The following is a 15,033-nucleotide window of genomic DNA, read 5'->3' on the forward strand; positions in this document are numbered from 1 at the left end:
GTGAAAGTGTGGGGGTTGATGGAGAGAGAAGTGGGGAGAGGGAGTGGGTGAATAGCTAGTCAGGACCTTACTTAAGAGAACACTGGTTATCCAATATAGTTCTACCATATCTAATGACAAACAAACTGATGATCTCCACATATCTCATTTCCTAGGAAAGAAATGGTGTATCATTTCACTGTGTACCCTGCAGGGAAATAAAGGTTCTGCCTACCTACCAAGATCATATTGCCTTAGCACCAAAAAGCCCAGTACGAAATAAAAGCTTTCAAAACACAGCATGGTATTAAAAGAACATTTATATTTTAAGAGTCTTGTTTGTTTACTGTTGAATCTCCATTGCCTGACACTGCCAGGCACACAGTAGCTGGTCACTTATATTTAATGGACTATTTAATGAATGAATACTATTGGCACATTGGGATTCCATAGATCTAGTTGAGATTCAGGCACAGAGGACCATGAAGGCCATGTGCTCAACAGCCTGACTTAGGAGGCCACTGGCTCCTGTGATAGCCTGGGCTGGCCATCCTAGGCTTCTTCCTGGGCAAAGTCTTGCTTGCTAGAGAAATATCATCCCCTGGAATGAGGATGGACTTACGATATGTGCACACTGTTCTAATTCTACCATTTGAGCAACTCTAAGACAAAGAGTGATCCATTGTTGTGACACAAACAATCCCAAAGAATTTTGTTGCTCTCTTTGGGCCAAAGATTGTGTGTAATAAATTTCTGGAGAAAACACACTGTTAAGGCTGGGCATGGAGGATCATGCTTGTGATCCCAGCACTTTGGGAGGCCAAGGCTGGAGGAACCAAGGTTCCTGTTTGAGCCCAGGAGTTCAAGACCAGCCTAAGCAACATAGTGAGACCCCTATATCTACAAAAAAAGGAAAAACTAGCTGGGTGTGGTGGCATGTACCTGTAGTCCCAGCTACTCAGGAAGCTGAGGTGGGAGGACAGCTTGAGCCCAGGAAGTGGAGGTTGCAGTGAGCTATAACTGCACCACTGCACTCAACCTGGGCAATAGAGCAAGACCCTGTCACAAAAAAAAAAAAAAAAAAAAAAAAAAAGAGAGAGAGAGAGAGAGCAATAATCAACTTTAACTGACATTTGTAGAATACTTCACCCAACAACAGCAGAATATACACTCTTTTTAAGCACACATGGACTATCATCCAAAATAGGTAATATTCTCGGCCATGGGTTAGTAAATTAGAGCCCAAGGGCCAGCTGCCTAGTTTTTTTTTGTTTTTTTTGTTTTTTTTTTTTTAACCATTTTTAAGTGCTCAATTGAGTGGCATTAATTATATTCAAAATGTTGTGCAAATGTTACCACTATCTATACCCAAAACTTTTTCGTCACTCCCAATGTAAACTCTATCCATTAAACAATCCATTCCAGAATCTCTCCAGCCCCTCTACTTTCTGTCTGTATGAGTTTATCTATTCTAGATATTTCATATAAGTAGAACTATACAATATTTATCCTTTTATTTCTGGCTTATTTCACTTAGCATAATGTTTTCAATGTTCATCCATATTGTAGCATATGTTAAAACTTCATTACATGTTATGACTGAAAAATATTCCATTATATGTATATATATTTTGTTTATCCATCTATTGACAGACACTTGAGTTGTTTCTACCTTTTGATTATTGTGAAAAATGTAGCAATGAATTACAAGTATCTGTTTGAGTCCCTGTTATCAACTTGTTTGTGTATATAACTAGGAGTGGAATTGCTGAGTCATATGGTAATTCAAAGCTCTAAGAATTCTAAGAGGGTTCCAATTTCTCCATATTGTCATTAATACTTGTTATTCTCTCTGTTTTTGATTCTAGCCATTCTAGCGAGTATGAGGTAGTATCTTATTGTGGTTTTGATTTGCATTTTCCTAATGACTAATAATGTCGAGCATCTTTTCATGTGCTTATTCAGCTGCCTATTTTCATATATAAATGTTTATTGAAACATGTCCACATTCATTTGTGCACCTATTTGTGGACCTATTGTCAATAGTCCCTTTCATCCTGTAACAGCAGAGTTGTGTAGTGATATAGTTTGGATATATGTCCCCTCCTGTTAAAATGTGATCCCCAGTGTTGGAGGTGAGGTCTAGTTGGAGCTATTTTGGTAATGAAGGTGGATCCTGCATGAATATCTTGGTGCTGTCCTCATGGTAATGAGTTAAGTTCTTGTTCTATTAGTTCTCATGAGAACGGACTGTTAAAACGAGCATGACATCCCTCTCCTTTCTTTCTTGCTCCCTCTTGCCCATGTGACATGCCAGCTTCCCTTCACCTTCTGCCATAAGTGAAATCTTCTTGAAGCCTTACTGGAAGCATATGCTGGCACCATGCTTCCTGTAAAGTCTGCAGAACCATGAACCAAATAAACCTCTTTTCCTTATAAATTATCCAGCCCCAGGTGATCTTTTGTAGCAACACAGACTAAGACAAGTAGTAACAGAAATTATATGGCTTCAAGTCTACAATGTTCATTAATATCTTACCCTTTAAGAAAAAGTTGCTGACTTCCACATTAGACCACTGAAAAGCTGAATATATTTAAAAACATTAAAATCATTCAAAGGATGATCTTTGCTCAAAACAGAATTGGATTAGAAATCAACACACACAAAAATAGAAAATCTAAATGATTTGGAAATTTGAAATAATTTGGAAATTAACACATTTGTAAATAACCCATGGGTCAAAGAAAAAAATCACAATAGGAAATTTTAAAAATATTTCTAACTTAATTTAAAAACATATCAAAAGTCATGGAATGTAGCCAAACCAATCAGTACTTAATGGTGAAAGAATGAATGCTTTTTCCCCAAGATTGGGAATAAGGCAACGATGCCCACACTTGCTGCATGCATTCAATGGAGGTTCTACTGGAGGTTCTAACCAGAGCAATAAGGCAAGAAAAATAAAGGCATACAGATTGGAAAGGAAGAAATAAAATTGTCTTTAATTACAGATGATATTATAAGGAATCTGAAAATAAAATCTAGAATTGATAAGTGAATTTTGCCCCATTGTAAAACACAACCTTATGCAAAAATCAGTTGTGTTTCTATATAACAGTAATTAACAATCCAAAAAATGACATTAAGAAGTCAATTTTATTCACAATAATATTAAAAGGAGTACCTTGCAATATGTAATACAATAAGTACAATATCTGAACACTAAAAGTGATAGAACATTGCTGGAAAAAATTAAAGACAATCTTAATAAATGAATATTCCAATATTGTAAAACCAAATTATGAGATGGTTTTACAAATCCATAATTTAATAAAAATAAGCAGTACACTGACAATTAGTGAATTTTATGGTATATAAATTTTACCTCAATAAAGCTTATTTAAAAAATAAGATTTTTTAAAAAATGATCTTTTTGAGTACAGGTATCAGTCAGATTTTAGGTTTACATTTTTTAAATAAAAAACTAAGACAATGTGAGATTTTATTAAAAGTAAGATATTTTAGGTTTCTTCAATCTCTAACTCTTAAAAAGCTGAACATTCATCATCATAGATTTTTAAATTCAAAACCTTCAAAAATACAATTTATGTGTCATCATTAAAAAGAAAACTTCGATTGTGTATTTTGTTGATGTTATTTGTTAAAGCTATTATGTATTATGCTGGTTACCATCAGAAGGAGAAAATAGAATGTTGTGAATCTCTATAAGTTATACTTATTTCAATAATTGGCATGGCAATAGAGCAGTTGAAGAATTTTCTCCATTTGATGAAAGTTGGCAATTAGCAGATTTTCCACAGCAAGGGACCCTTTAATATTGCTGGTCTTCTCAGTGTGAAAAATTCACACATCACATAATCCCTCTATTAAATATCTTCCTCTTAGGTGGGGAAGTCCCCTGTGAAGCAGTATCTGTCATGTTAATTTTATTCTTATTTTTAGAGAAATATGAATTAACATTTTTCTTAATTTTGGTTCTTTTAGGGAATGAAGTTTTAAATTTACATGATTTTAATCTTTTTTTTTAGAAGAAAGGGAAATAAGAAAGCAACTTTTATTTGGTGCCTATTAACAGTCTGACCCTCTGTCTTTGAAGTGCATGCATAGAATTTCAGAAGACATTTAAATGCTGTCTTCATTTTGTATGCCTATCTTCTCTGAAAGGTCTTTAATGCTCCAGAGTGCTCTTCACACCATGACAATCAAGAGTGGTAAATACCACCAGGTACTGGAGTAAATAAATGCTCAGGACCCAACTTACATTTTCTAAAACTCTTGCCCCCACCACTTTCTTGGTCTTGGGTAGGAATCTAGGCGACCGATAAGGATATTTTGCCTGGAATATTTTCTAGTAGCAAGTGATCAGGTGGATAGCACTTTTTTAACAGCAGTTTTTTTCAGGGAGGACAATGGCAGCTAATGCTGCCAGATGGCAAAGGGATCCTCAGACCAGAGATCTTAGGGTTCAGAACAGGAAGGGGTTAGAGACCATTTAGTCAAAAGCAGTCATTTTATAGAAGAGAAAACTGAAACTCTGGAAGTTGAATGGACTCACTCAGGTTAGTAGAAACTAACAACTTTCTACCTGGTATCTGTCCCCTCTTCTTCCTTACGAACAAATCCTTGATTTTGTTTAGAGTGGCAATGTTCCCAGAACAAAATAATCACCTCCCCAGCCTTCCTTGGAGCTAGGGGTGCATATTACCCATTTCTCACAAAGGTGTAAGTGGAGGTCACTGGATGGGGCTGGGGGAAGCTTTCTAAGGGGTAACAAATGCCTTGTGTGCTCTTTTGTCTCTCTCCCTCCTGCTTGTAATGCAGACATAAGATTAGTTGTTCAGCTCAAACACTGTGGTTTTTAATCAGGAGCCAGAATCCATTCTGGGTGTGAAAAAATGTTCACTTTTAGAGCAATATCTCTTTCTGGTAATCCATCAGGTGTTGCTAACAGTAGCCAAGAACCCATTTATGGATGCTACAGACCTTAATTGAATTCTACTAGTTTTCCTGTGGACGCAAAGAGTATACACGAAGTTCTACAGAACTTAAGAGGGACAAGAAGCTTCCAGCTGTATATCCAAGAAGCATTATGATTGTGTCTTGCCTCCTACAGAGCCCTAACTGTGAACATCAGCATGTTAACTTTTGCTGCTTGTTCTAAGAGGTTTTCAGCACCAGCTCATAAAGGAAAGTAACACACTGAAGAAGCCAAGTTCTGGTAGAACAACAGTTACAGAGCAACACTATTGGAGCTTTACGGAGAGGTGTGTTGAAAAAAGAATGTGTATACTTCTGGATTTCTGGACCAGAGTGGAGAAATTAGAAAATGAGAAAAGAAAGAGGCAAAGAAGAAAAACCCCCATGTCTCTTTAAGCCTGCAAAACTCTTATACACGTACCTGTAAAATAGGTCATTTCGACACACCACCCTGCCCACTGTTGCTGAGTGCAACGCAGACTCTGCCAACTTGCTTAAGGAAAGTGGTTTCACGAACCTTGTAGTAAATCTTATTCGTGTCTAATCTAATTATTGCTGGCAGCTTTTTTTCTTTTCTCTTTTGTAAAGAAAAAAATCAAGCCTTTAATCGCAAAGACTGCCTAGAGCAGAGTGATAGACTGGGACTGACTTTGTTCAGCCAAGTTTTCTTCTGAAGAGAAGCAAAGATGTGGTACGGTCTGAGGCCATTTCGGCTGCAGCCTCCTAGGGAAGCTGCTGTTATAAAAAGAAGTATAGAAATATAAGAAGCATGCACTGAATGCTTTAACTCAACCAACGGAACAAATAATTTAAAAAGTGGGCTTGTGGTCACTAAAGGTGAGAGTGTCCAGGAACCTGGCTGACTATTTTTTTTTCCTTTTCTTTTCTTTCCTCTTCCTCTTCTTATTTCTTCTTTTTATTCTTTCTTCTTTTCTTTTCTTTTTTTTTGTTATTGTTAAGGGAAAGTTGAGTATCAAAAGGATATGGAGATACAATTGGCCTTACACACTTGTTTAAAATACAATCCCTGTATTTGTTCTCGTCTCAGAAGCGCGGGGCTTGGTCATTATTACCTCTTGGATTTCAGGAAGGCTGACTCGAGATGCGCCGTTGCCATTTCCTGGCCTTCACTTATGTGTTTATTTATTTTCCGGCGCTGGCAGTCAGCCCCTTTGTTGCGCCTCCTCTGCATTCGTTGCTGCCTGGCCTCGCACCTCCGAACAGCGCGATGGGGCTTTTTCCCGATCTTCGCGCCGAGAGCCCGGACGGCCAACCTCCAGGCGTGCCATAAAGGCCGGGGATGCCGACCCGGGGCCGCGCTCCGCCGAGCCGACCCGCTTTGTGTGCGCGCCTGTTTGTCTCCGCTGCGGTCCGACCGCGGCCGCGACCCCCGAGGAGGCGGAGCCTCCGCGCGCCCGGCCCCGCCTGGTGAAGGTTTCGCGGCCGCCGCCGCCCTGGTTTGTTCCGCTAGATCGCGCAGCCCGGAGCGCTGCGCCCGCATCCCAGGAGCCCCGAGGGCTGTCCTTCCACCCCGGCCCGCTTCCTCCTTTCCCCGGCGCGTTCTCGCTTTTGCGGGCTAACAGCTTAGGGCGGGGCGCTCGGAACACTCAGACTAAACGCAGAAAAAGGGAAAAGACGGCGTCCACGCCCCCGCGTCGGTCCTGCAGAGTTTGGGAAGGGGCGTCAACATGTCGGAGTCTGGGGAGATGCGGGAGTTTGGCTACATCCTGGAACTGCTCACTAAAGGAAAGGTGAGTGATGGGACGGGGCGCCGCGGCCTGGGCCCCCGACTCCGGCACCGCCGGGCCCGCCGCTGTGGGCGTCCGTGCTCGTTCCAGCGCCGGGAGGGCGGGAGGCTGCGGTCCGGGGCCGCGCTCGCAGCCCGGGGTCCCAGCAGCCGCGGAATGCAGAGCAGCCGCCTTTTCTGTCTTGCCTGGCATCTCTGAGACGCGCCAAGAGGGGACTTTCGGGCGATTTGGGGGCCAGCGGGGCCGCAGCCGGGTCTCCCGGACCCCGCAGGGCAGAGCCCAGCGTCCGAAGACGGAGAGGAGGGCGGGCGTTGGCCAAGGGGACGCCCCGCGCGCGACCAGGCCACCCAGGCATGGTGACTTCGAGCGGGTGACCTCGCCTGTCCGGCGCGGATCGTGGAGGGAGGGTCCGCCCAGCGAGTGAACAGGCTGGAGGGTGGGACGGGTCAGCCCGCAGTCAGGGCATGTGGTCGGGAAACAGGGGCAGCACCTTCGCTCGCCCTGCCCTGGCCTTTGCAGGCCTCCTTCCAGGTCCGCAGCTGCGGCTGCTCCAGGCCGGGAACATGTAAAGCAGCCTTTCTTTGGTAGGGAGGGGAAGATGCTGGAGGAGCGAGACTGCAGCCCGCACCTGTCCTGGAGCCTTTAGGAACCCAGGCTGGCGCCGTCGGTGGCGCCCGCGCCCACGCCCTCGGCGGGCGGGGCGGGGCCGGGCCTGAGCCCGTGCAGGAGGCTGCGCTCCGCGCTGCGCCCAGGACTTGCCGGCGGAAGCTCCTAAGTGGTTTGCAGGCGGAACGTGTCGGGAAATACGGCGGCTGCACCGCGCACTGCCCTCCGGGACTCGCAGGCGGAGAGAAGGCGGGAAAGGGCGTCAGCATCTGCTGAGCCTGGAGCTTCGAGAAGAGGTGATGGCACAAAGCAGCACTCACTCCCTGCGCGCGGTTAACAGAAAGGAGGATGATTCTGTAGCTCTGATGTGAGCGCCTGAAACCCTGCAGTCCCACAACCCACTAACTCCAACGCCGCCTGTATATATAGCATATGGAGTAGTTTTAGCTTCATGCCCGACAGTCCTAGGGTCCCGGGGCTGGTGAGCTGGTTTAATGCACTCAGCCTAAAAAGTCCCAAATGAACCCTACGCCTCTCTGAATTCTCTTGTTCTACAGGCACTGAATACGTTCATCAGAAACAGAATATTCATTAACATTGCGAAAGTGGAGCTGTCTCGGGCCTTCCCTACCATTTACAACCCCGGGTCGGAAGTACCAATGGAGAACCCTCGTTCCACTTTTCTTCCAAGCCCAGGCTCCATCCTGTACCTCAAGGGGCATTCAACACACATTGACCAGTGTATCCGAGCTCTTTGTCTCCCCAGCAGCAGCCCCTTGACCACCCTTCGGGCCTAGGGTGCATATTGCGGCCCACCCCTCCCTCTGAAGAATGGACCGTGGGGAGAGAAGTCCCCGAGAAAGAGGTGGCTCTGAGCAAAGCGGCAGGCAGCCAGAGGAGGGCCAGAACCAGGGCCTCTAAAGAGTGAGAGGTGCAGCAGGGCCCCGACTGCCCAGGTCTGGGAGAGTGGCTGACAGGGACATCTATTTGGGAATGACGAGGGGCTGGGGGTCAGGGAGGAAAAATGCCTTTGGTTGAACACAATAAATGGACTACTCTTGATAGGGTGGAGAATAAGATGATAGATGAATTTTGTCTTATGGTGCTCAGATATTCTTCAAAGTAAGCCAGAATTGTATTAGTTGGCTATACTTTCCTTCAATGACAGACAAATCCTGAAATTCTGAGAGAATAATTTCGGGGTAGGACCCAGGGATTTGCATGTTAACAACAGCTCAGGTGTGACCATGAAGCCGACTGATGGATGTCCATGAACACGAAATGGGGAAGTAGGGCAGAACCATTAAAACTCATTATAATCAAGTCAGGTAAACACAAAAAAAAACCCCTCTCAGAATAGCAATAGGTTCATCATAGTATGTTCACTATAATGAAAAAACAAACTAAGTTTCTGGCTTCATTTACTGGATTTCTCTGCTCTCTCTCTCTCTGCCTCTCTTCACTAGGCTTCAGCAATGGGCCTGCAGCAAACACATGAGCATTCCCGGTTGACTTCTAAAGGTGGAAAGGCCCGGTGTCCCTTTGAAATATCTGAGGGTGGAAAGCAGTCTCTCCCAAGAAGAACTTAGGACAGTTCCTCTCTGTTTTGTGGGGGTTGGAGGGGGAGAGTTGGTCAGCAGTAGCCTCCTAACCATTTCAATGTAAGCTTATTTCTTACCCACTCTCCTCAGGCTCAAATCCTGCCCCGCCCGGCAGCCCCAGCCCTAGCCCATTTAAGACCCCTGTTTTGTGTGTGGTTATACAGGATTTGAACACTGAATATTAACCATGGAATAGCAGACCTTTGAGACTGACTTGCTTTATTTTCCTCTGTGGAGTTAGGTTCCACTTTGTAGTTCGGGTTTGTAATGTATTGAATAATGGGAAACTGGTCTAGTTACGGGAGTTAAAGGAGAGCAGAGGCCTGTAGTTGGCCTGCCCCCCGCCCCACCATCCCTCAAAGTTGAGACCACTGAGTTGACCATCCTCTTAATTTCTCTCACTTTTCCCCCAGATTTGTTTCATCCTGTACTGGACTTCTCAAACTGCACATAATTAAAAATACATAGCTTTACATTTTTACAAACTTAATACCTGAGTATATGCTTGTTGTGAAATATTCAAACTTCACAGAAAGTTTTACAGAGTAAAAAGTGGAAGTTCATGCCCACATCCAATCTCATTCCTTCCCCACTGGCAGCAGTTTGTGTGTCTATTTCAAATTAAATTAGCATACCATATGTTCTCTGAAATGTGGGAAGTGAGCCTTTTTTCTTAGGGTAACCTAAAACCTACAGGACAAACTGGATCAGCGTATTTACTCTATTGTGATGGCTATGTTAATATTTAAAGTACATAGTGATATGTGCCATTGTGACCTTTCTGCTCATCAAACAATACTGCATAAGTGTAGTTAATACTTATGATCATTCTCAAGAGGCTTAAAAATATAAATGTATTTCCTTATATTTCACTAACAGTGAAACTTTTACCATTTCTGAAAGCTGTCTTTCTGTTTATTTTGCAGCTAATCTCTTTGGATTAAAAGAGGTTTCCAAATCTGTGGTCAATATCTAAGGTTACTCAAAGCAGTATTTTCAAACTGTTTTGGTCTCTTGAAAGATTGGCCTCACTAATTTTTTTTATCACCATCATACACTCTTCTGGAATCATATAATGAAGATTTGATGGCAAGGAATAATGAATTCAAGTTTTAGTATATCTGTTTGTATTTTGTGCAGTAGCATATTTACATTTATGTGTGAATAAACAGAAGGTACATTCGGTTCCCATAATTTAATAATTACTGTTCAGGCATATCTAAGGAGTAAAATAGTTTCAGCAAAATAAGAGAGGCTTTGTAAATCTTATATTTAATTTCGATAGGGAAATAGGCAATGATACCATTACTTGGTGAATTATTATTTTAACTTTGAACATCTTTGAGGCACAAAAAATTCAAGAATTTTTACAAACACAAACTTTAAAAAAAGAAGACACACTCTGAAGGAATTAGGCTTGGAAAGTCCTCAAATCTAGACTAATAAAAGGTCGTAAACATCTCCTGGGACCAAAACAAAAATACCACCAAATGATCTGTTTCAGAAGAATGAATAGTTGCTCACACAACTAAAATCTAAACCAGGGTGATAGTAGTAAGGTTTTCCCACTGTGTAAGTATTTTTATTTATTTATTTATTTTTGAGAGACAGTTTCACTCTGTTGCCCAGGCTGGCATGCAGTGGTGCAATCTCGGGCTCACTGCAACCTTCACTTCCAGGTTCAAGCGCTTCTCCTGCCTCAGCCTCCCTAGTAGCTGGGATTACAGGCACACGCCACCATGCCCAGCTAATTTTTTGTATTATTAGTAGAGACAGGGTTTCGCCATATTGGCCAGGCTGGTCTTGAGCTCTGACCTCAAGTGATCTGTCTGCCTTAGCTTCCCAAAGTGCTGGGATTACAGGGGTGAGCCAATGTGTCCGGCCTACAAAGTATTTTTTAAAGGTTTTTAAAATATATATATTGAAATTGGGCAAAATGTATGTGCTGTGGAGAGTAGGGAAGGCAGGCAGAAGATTTAGATTTTTGCAATATTATTTGAAAAGAGCTAATTTCATAAATACAATTTTCCTCTTTTTTTATTATATTGCGCTAAAGATAATTTGAAGAAAAAAAAAGCGTCTCCTAAGCTACTTTGTAAAAGGGTGTTTAAATCCGATTTTTAGTGAAATTGTAAATTCTGTGTTGTATACTTACCTGTGGGCAGTGCAATAAGGATGCTGGACTGAGACCTGGGTTTGAATCCTGGCTTTTTAGTATATAGCCATGTAATCTTAAGCATATTACTTAATCTATGGGTGGAGGTGGAGAGGAATTTTACTTGTTACATGTCTTCTCTGAAAAGAATTATACCTATTTCACAGGGTTACTACAAGAGTTAAATGAGTATTTTATGCAAGTTTCCTAATACTGTTATTGACACATCATAGGCCCTCAATAAATGAAAGCTATTACTTCTAGCTTTTATCACAACAGGGTTGGGCCTTGAGACACCTTATATCCACACTGTGATCATTAAGAAGTGGAGGTAGGGTTGACAGATAAAATACAGGATGTGTGGAGTTGAATTTGAATTTAAGATACTTTTTTTTTTTTTTTTTTTTTTTAGAATATGTGCAATGTGATATTTGGAACATATACTAAAAAATTATGTATCTGAAATTCCAATGTAAGTGGGTGTATTGTGTTCTTATTTACTAAATCTAGTAACCCTGAGGGGAAGAATAATGAGGTGTGGTCAAAAGAGAGGGACCTGCTAGATTGCCTCAAAATACTACCAATTTTGTTTACCTCAAGTTGGCCAAAAAACCTCTTTGCCCACTAGTTATGCAGCCAATACACTCATCATTAATGGAAAAGTGTCTGTGAGAGCAGCACTGGGTTCCTCTCATCTTCCTAATTGCAAATTGTTGCTTTGGTGCTACTGTTTGGTAGATAAACGCTTACGAGATTTTGTCTTAAATAAAAGTTTAAATGGTGGAGAAGACAAAACATCAGACATCAGTGTACAAAGAGTAGGTAGTTGTGTTAAACTGAGTGCTAGAAGAGTTCAGAATAAAGGGAGATAATCAATGAAATCAAAACTAATAAAGGAGGCTCCAGAAGTGCAACTTGAAAGATGAGGAGGATTTGGCCAGGTAGTGGAAATCTGAACTCGCTGGCTCTCTGGACTCCTCTCCTCTGACTTTGTTCCCATAGAAACACTTTATGACTGGTAAGCTTGGCCTGTCAGAAGCTTGAGTCAATAATTGATAGACAATGCCATTCATTATCCCTTCACTGGTAACCTCCTGATACCCAGTAGTACAGGTGGTCTGTGTGCCAATCTACTCTAAAACCCTGTAATTTACTTTATTTCCGTACTTTCTATTTTCTATACGTCCAGGGTCTCTCTTGATTTTATATCTATGGTTGCTTAATGATTAGGGGTTCCCAAAAGGGGGCAGGGTTTAGGGAATATATGGCCATATTACCTTGTTTCTATTTCTTGTTGAATATATACTAATAGAATGGTAGTACCCTGCCTGTCTGATCTCAGATCAAACCAGTTAATATGCACCATGGTCATTAGGTCCTGACCCAGCCAGAAATTTAATCTCTTGTTGGGTATTAGGAATCAATATGGAAAGAGACCAAGTCAGCTTATGGAGTAGTATATGGTTTATAGGGTAAGGGGTTTATATTTTAAATATCAAGCAATGAACATTGATTGAGGCTCTGTTTTATCAAAGACTGAATTGTGTGTGTTTGGAGAGGGGCGACTGTTGACCTTTTGGACTTCATGAAGTAGATGGATGTGAGACAGCTCATGTCCCTGTGATAGAAGAGCAATTAAGTGATACCAGAAGTGGAAAATAAGATATCACAATGAAGGCAAGAGTATTGAAGGTCTGTGAACTTAGGGGGATAAGAATGGAATAGGTTTTCTTATTTTGCATTTTAACCCAGATTTTAAAATAAACTACTGAAATAGGAGGTGCTAGGATACTCCAAACTGGGGAGGAGTAGGCACCGAGGGATAGCATATACAATGGAAACTAGGGGAATAATGATTTTTTTAAAGTTCAGATATTTCATGCCATTCCTGCTAAAAAGCCTTCCAAAGCTGCTCAACATCTACAAAAGTATAAAGGCCTTCGATACTTTACCAGACTTAACATTGTTACTACAAGTTTATCACCCTTCCTCTAACTCCTGCTCCCCAACTCATGTGCGCACGTACACACACACACACACTCTCTCTCTCTCTCGAATACACGTGTCCACACACCCCCTCGCCCCATTATGTTCCAATACCAAGCTGCCTGTGGTCCAGGACTGTAGCTTATTCTGCTCCTTGTGCAAATAGAGGCATGAGGACAGGGCTACACACATGGAACGTCATCTGTAAATACTGAATTGATAGGCTGCTAGGCATGTGGAGAGGGGACTTAGAGTGGGCATGGGAATCGGCTGTGAGGATGAGAAAGAACAGAATCTGACAACAACCTATGATTTAAGGCTGACCAGAGATAGACAGGGAAGAAGAAAGGAAGATAAAAAGCAAGCAAACAAAACCCACCAGGATTTTAACTTGAGGAACTGGGAAGGGTCTTGGTATCCTGGGAGACTGGGATGTTTGGATGTTGCAACAGAGAAGTTGATGACTTGACACAAAGCACGGCAGCCCAGGGAGACAGAAATGATCAGGGAACTGGGAAAGCAGTGGTTTAAAATGGCAGTTTTTGTATTTGTCATCTTCCCCCCACCTTTTGTTTTTAAAAGTTTATGGATAGAACGGATTAACATGAAAAAGTTTTAGAAGTATAACATGTACATATAAGATGCAAAGATAATACATGTGAGTGAAGAGTAAGTCTTGTATACCTGACTCTACCCCTTACTTCTCCACAATGGTTATCATTTTTTGTGCTCTATTCCAGATGCTTATTTTTGTTTGCCTATAATTTTTGTTTGCCTCATCTTTTGGCCAGAGTGGCAGCATATAGAATCCATATGGTTTTGTACTTTTTTTTTTTTTGAGACAGAGTCTTGCACGATCTTGGTTCACTGCAACCTCTGCCTCCCGGTTTCAAGTGATTCTTCTGCCTCAGCCTCCTGAGTAGCTGGGATTACAGGTGTGCGCCACCACGCCAGGCTAATTTTTGTATTTTTAGTAGAGAAGGGGTTTCACCATGTTGGCCAGGCTGGTCTCGAACTCCCGACCTCAGGTGATCCACCCGCCTCGGCCTCCCAAAGTGCTGGGATTACAGGTGTAGACCACCACACCCATCATATTTTAGAAATCCTTTGTCATCAGTACACTGATTTTAACTGCTGCATAGTATTCTATGGTATGAATGTACATTATGGATATTTAGTTATAAGGTCTCAATAAGCTCTTTGTACATGCTTTTGTGCACACATGCAAGTATTACAGTAGAAACATTCTTAGATGTGGAATTGCTTAGTCAAAAGGTATAAATACTTAAAATTTTTGATAGGATTTGTAAAATGTCCCTTTCAGATAAGCTGTACCAACATATACTACCACAAAAAGGTTTGAGCAAAATAAGAGAGGCTTTGTAAATCTTATATTTAATTTTGATAGAGAAATACGCAATGATACCATTACTTGGTGAATTATTTTAACTTTGAACATCTTTGAGGCACAAAAATATTCAAAAAATTGACAAACACAAAATTTACTTTAAAACAAGAAGACGCTTATACTCTGAAAGAATTAGGCTTAGAAAGTCCTCAAATCTACATTAATATAAGGTCTTAAACATCTCATGGGACCAAAACAAAAATACCACCAAATGATCTGTTTCAGAAGGATGAATAGATAGTTGCTCACACAACTAAAACCTATACTGGGGTGATAATGGTAAGGTTGTGCCCACTGCATAAGTATTTTTATTTTTTTTGAGACACAGTTTTGCCAAGTGTATTAACATCATGTTTGAATTTTGTGGATCAGGTAGAAAATGATAGCTCAGTGAAGTCTGATTTGCAAATCTGAAGGCCATAGCAATGTATTTTCACCAAAATATTGTCTATACAGGCTTTATTTTTAATTCCTGCTAATGGAGACTTCTAATCACTTTTACTGTGTCAACTAATAAGTTTTGGATCAAAGCAGGTGTGCTGATGTGAAAT

The 15,033-nt window shown here is 41.6% G+C and overlaps 1 protein-coding gene across 2 annotated transcripts in view; it reads left to right on the forward strand.

The window, feature by feature from the left end:
• Nucleotides 1–6,205: 6,205 nt before the first annotated feature.
• Nucleotides 6,206–15,033, forward strand: part of TRIM36 (tripartite motif containing 36) — a 63,849-nt gene continuing 55,021 nt past the window's right edge. The window contains exons 1-2 of one of the 2 annotated variants that reach the window (XM_010356934.1): nucleotides 6,206–6,729; nucleotides 8,799–9,131. In XM_010356934.1, the coding sequence (XP_010355236.1) occupies nucleotides 6,667–6,729; nucleotides 8,799–8,921 (186 nt within the window). In that variant the 5' untranslated portion in view covers nucleotides 6,206–6,666 and the 3' untranslated portion in view covers nucleotides 8,922–9,131. Of the gene's footprint in view, nucleotides 6,730–8,798; nucleotides 9,132–15,033 lie in introns of those variants that run through there. The other variant, XM_010356931.2, reaches the window with a different exon arrangement.

Source organism: Rhinopithecus roxellana, chromosome 3 (genome assembly GCF_007565055.1).
Source record: "Rhinopithecus roxellana isolate Shanxi Qingling chromosome 3, ASM756505v1, whole genome shotgun sequence".
Classification (NCBI taxonomy): domain Eukaryota; kingdom Metazoa; phylum Chordata; class Mammalia; order Primates; family Cercopithecidae; genus Rhinopithecus; species Rhinopithecus roxellana.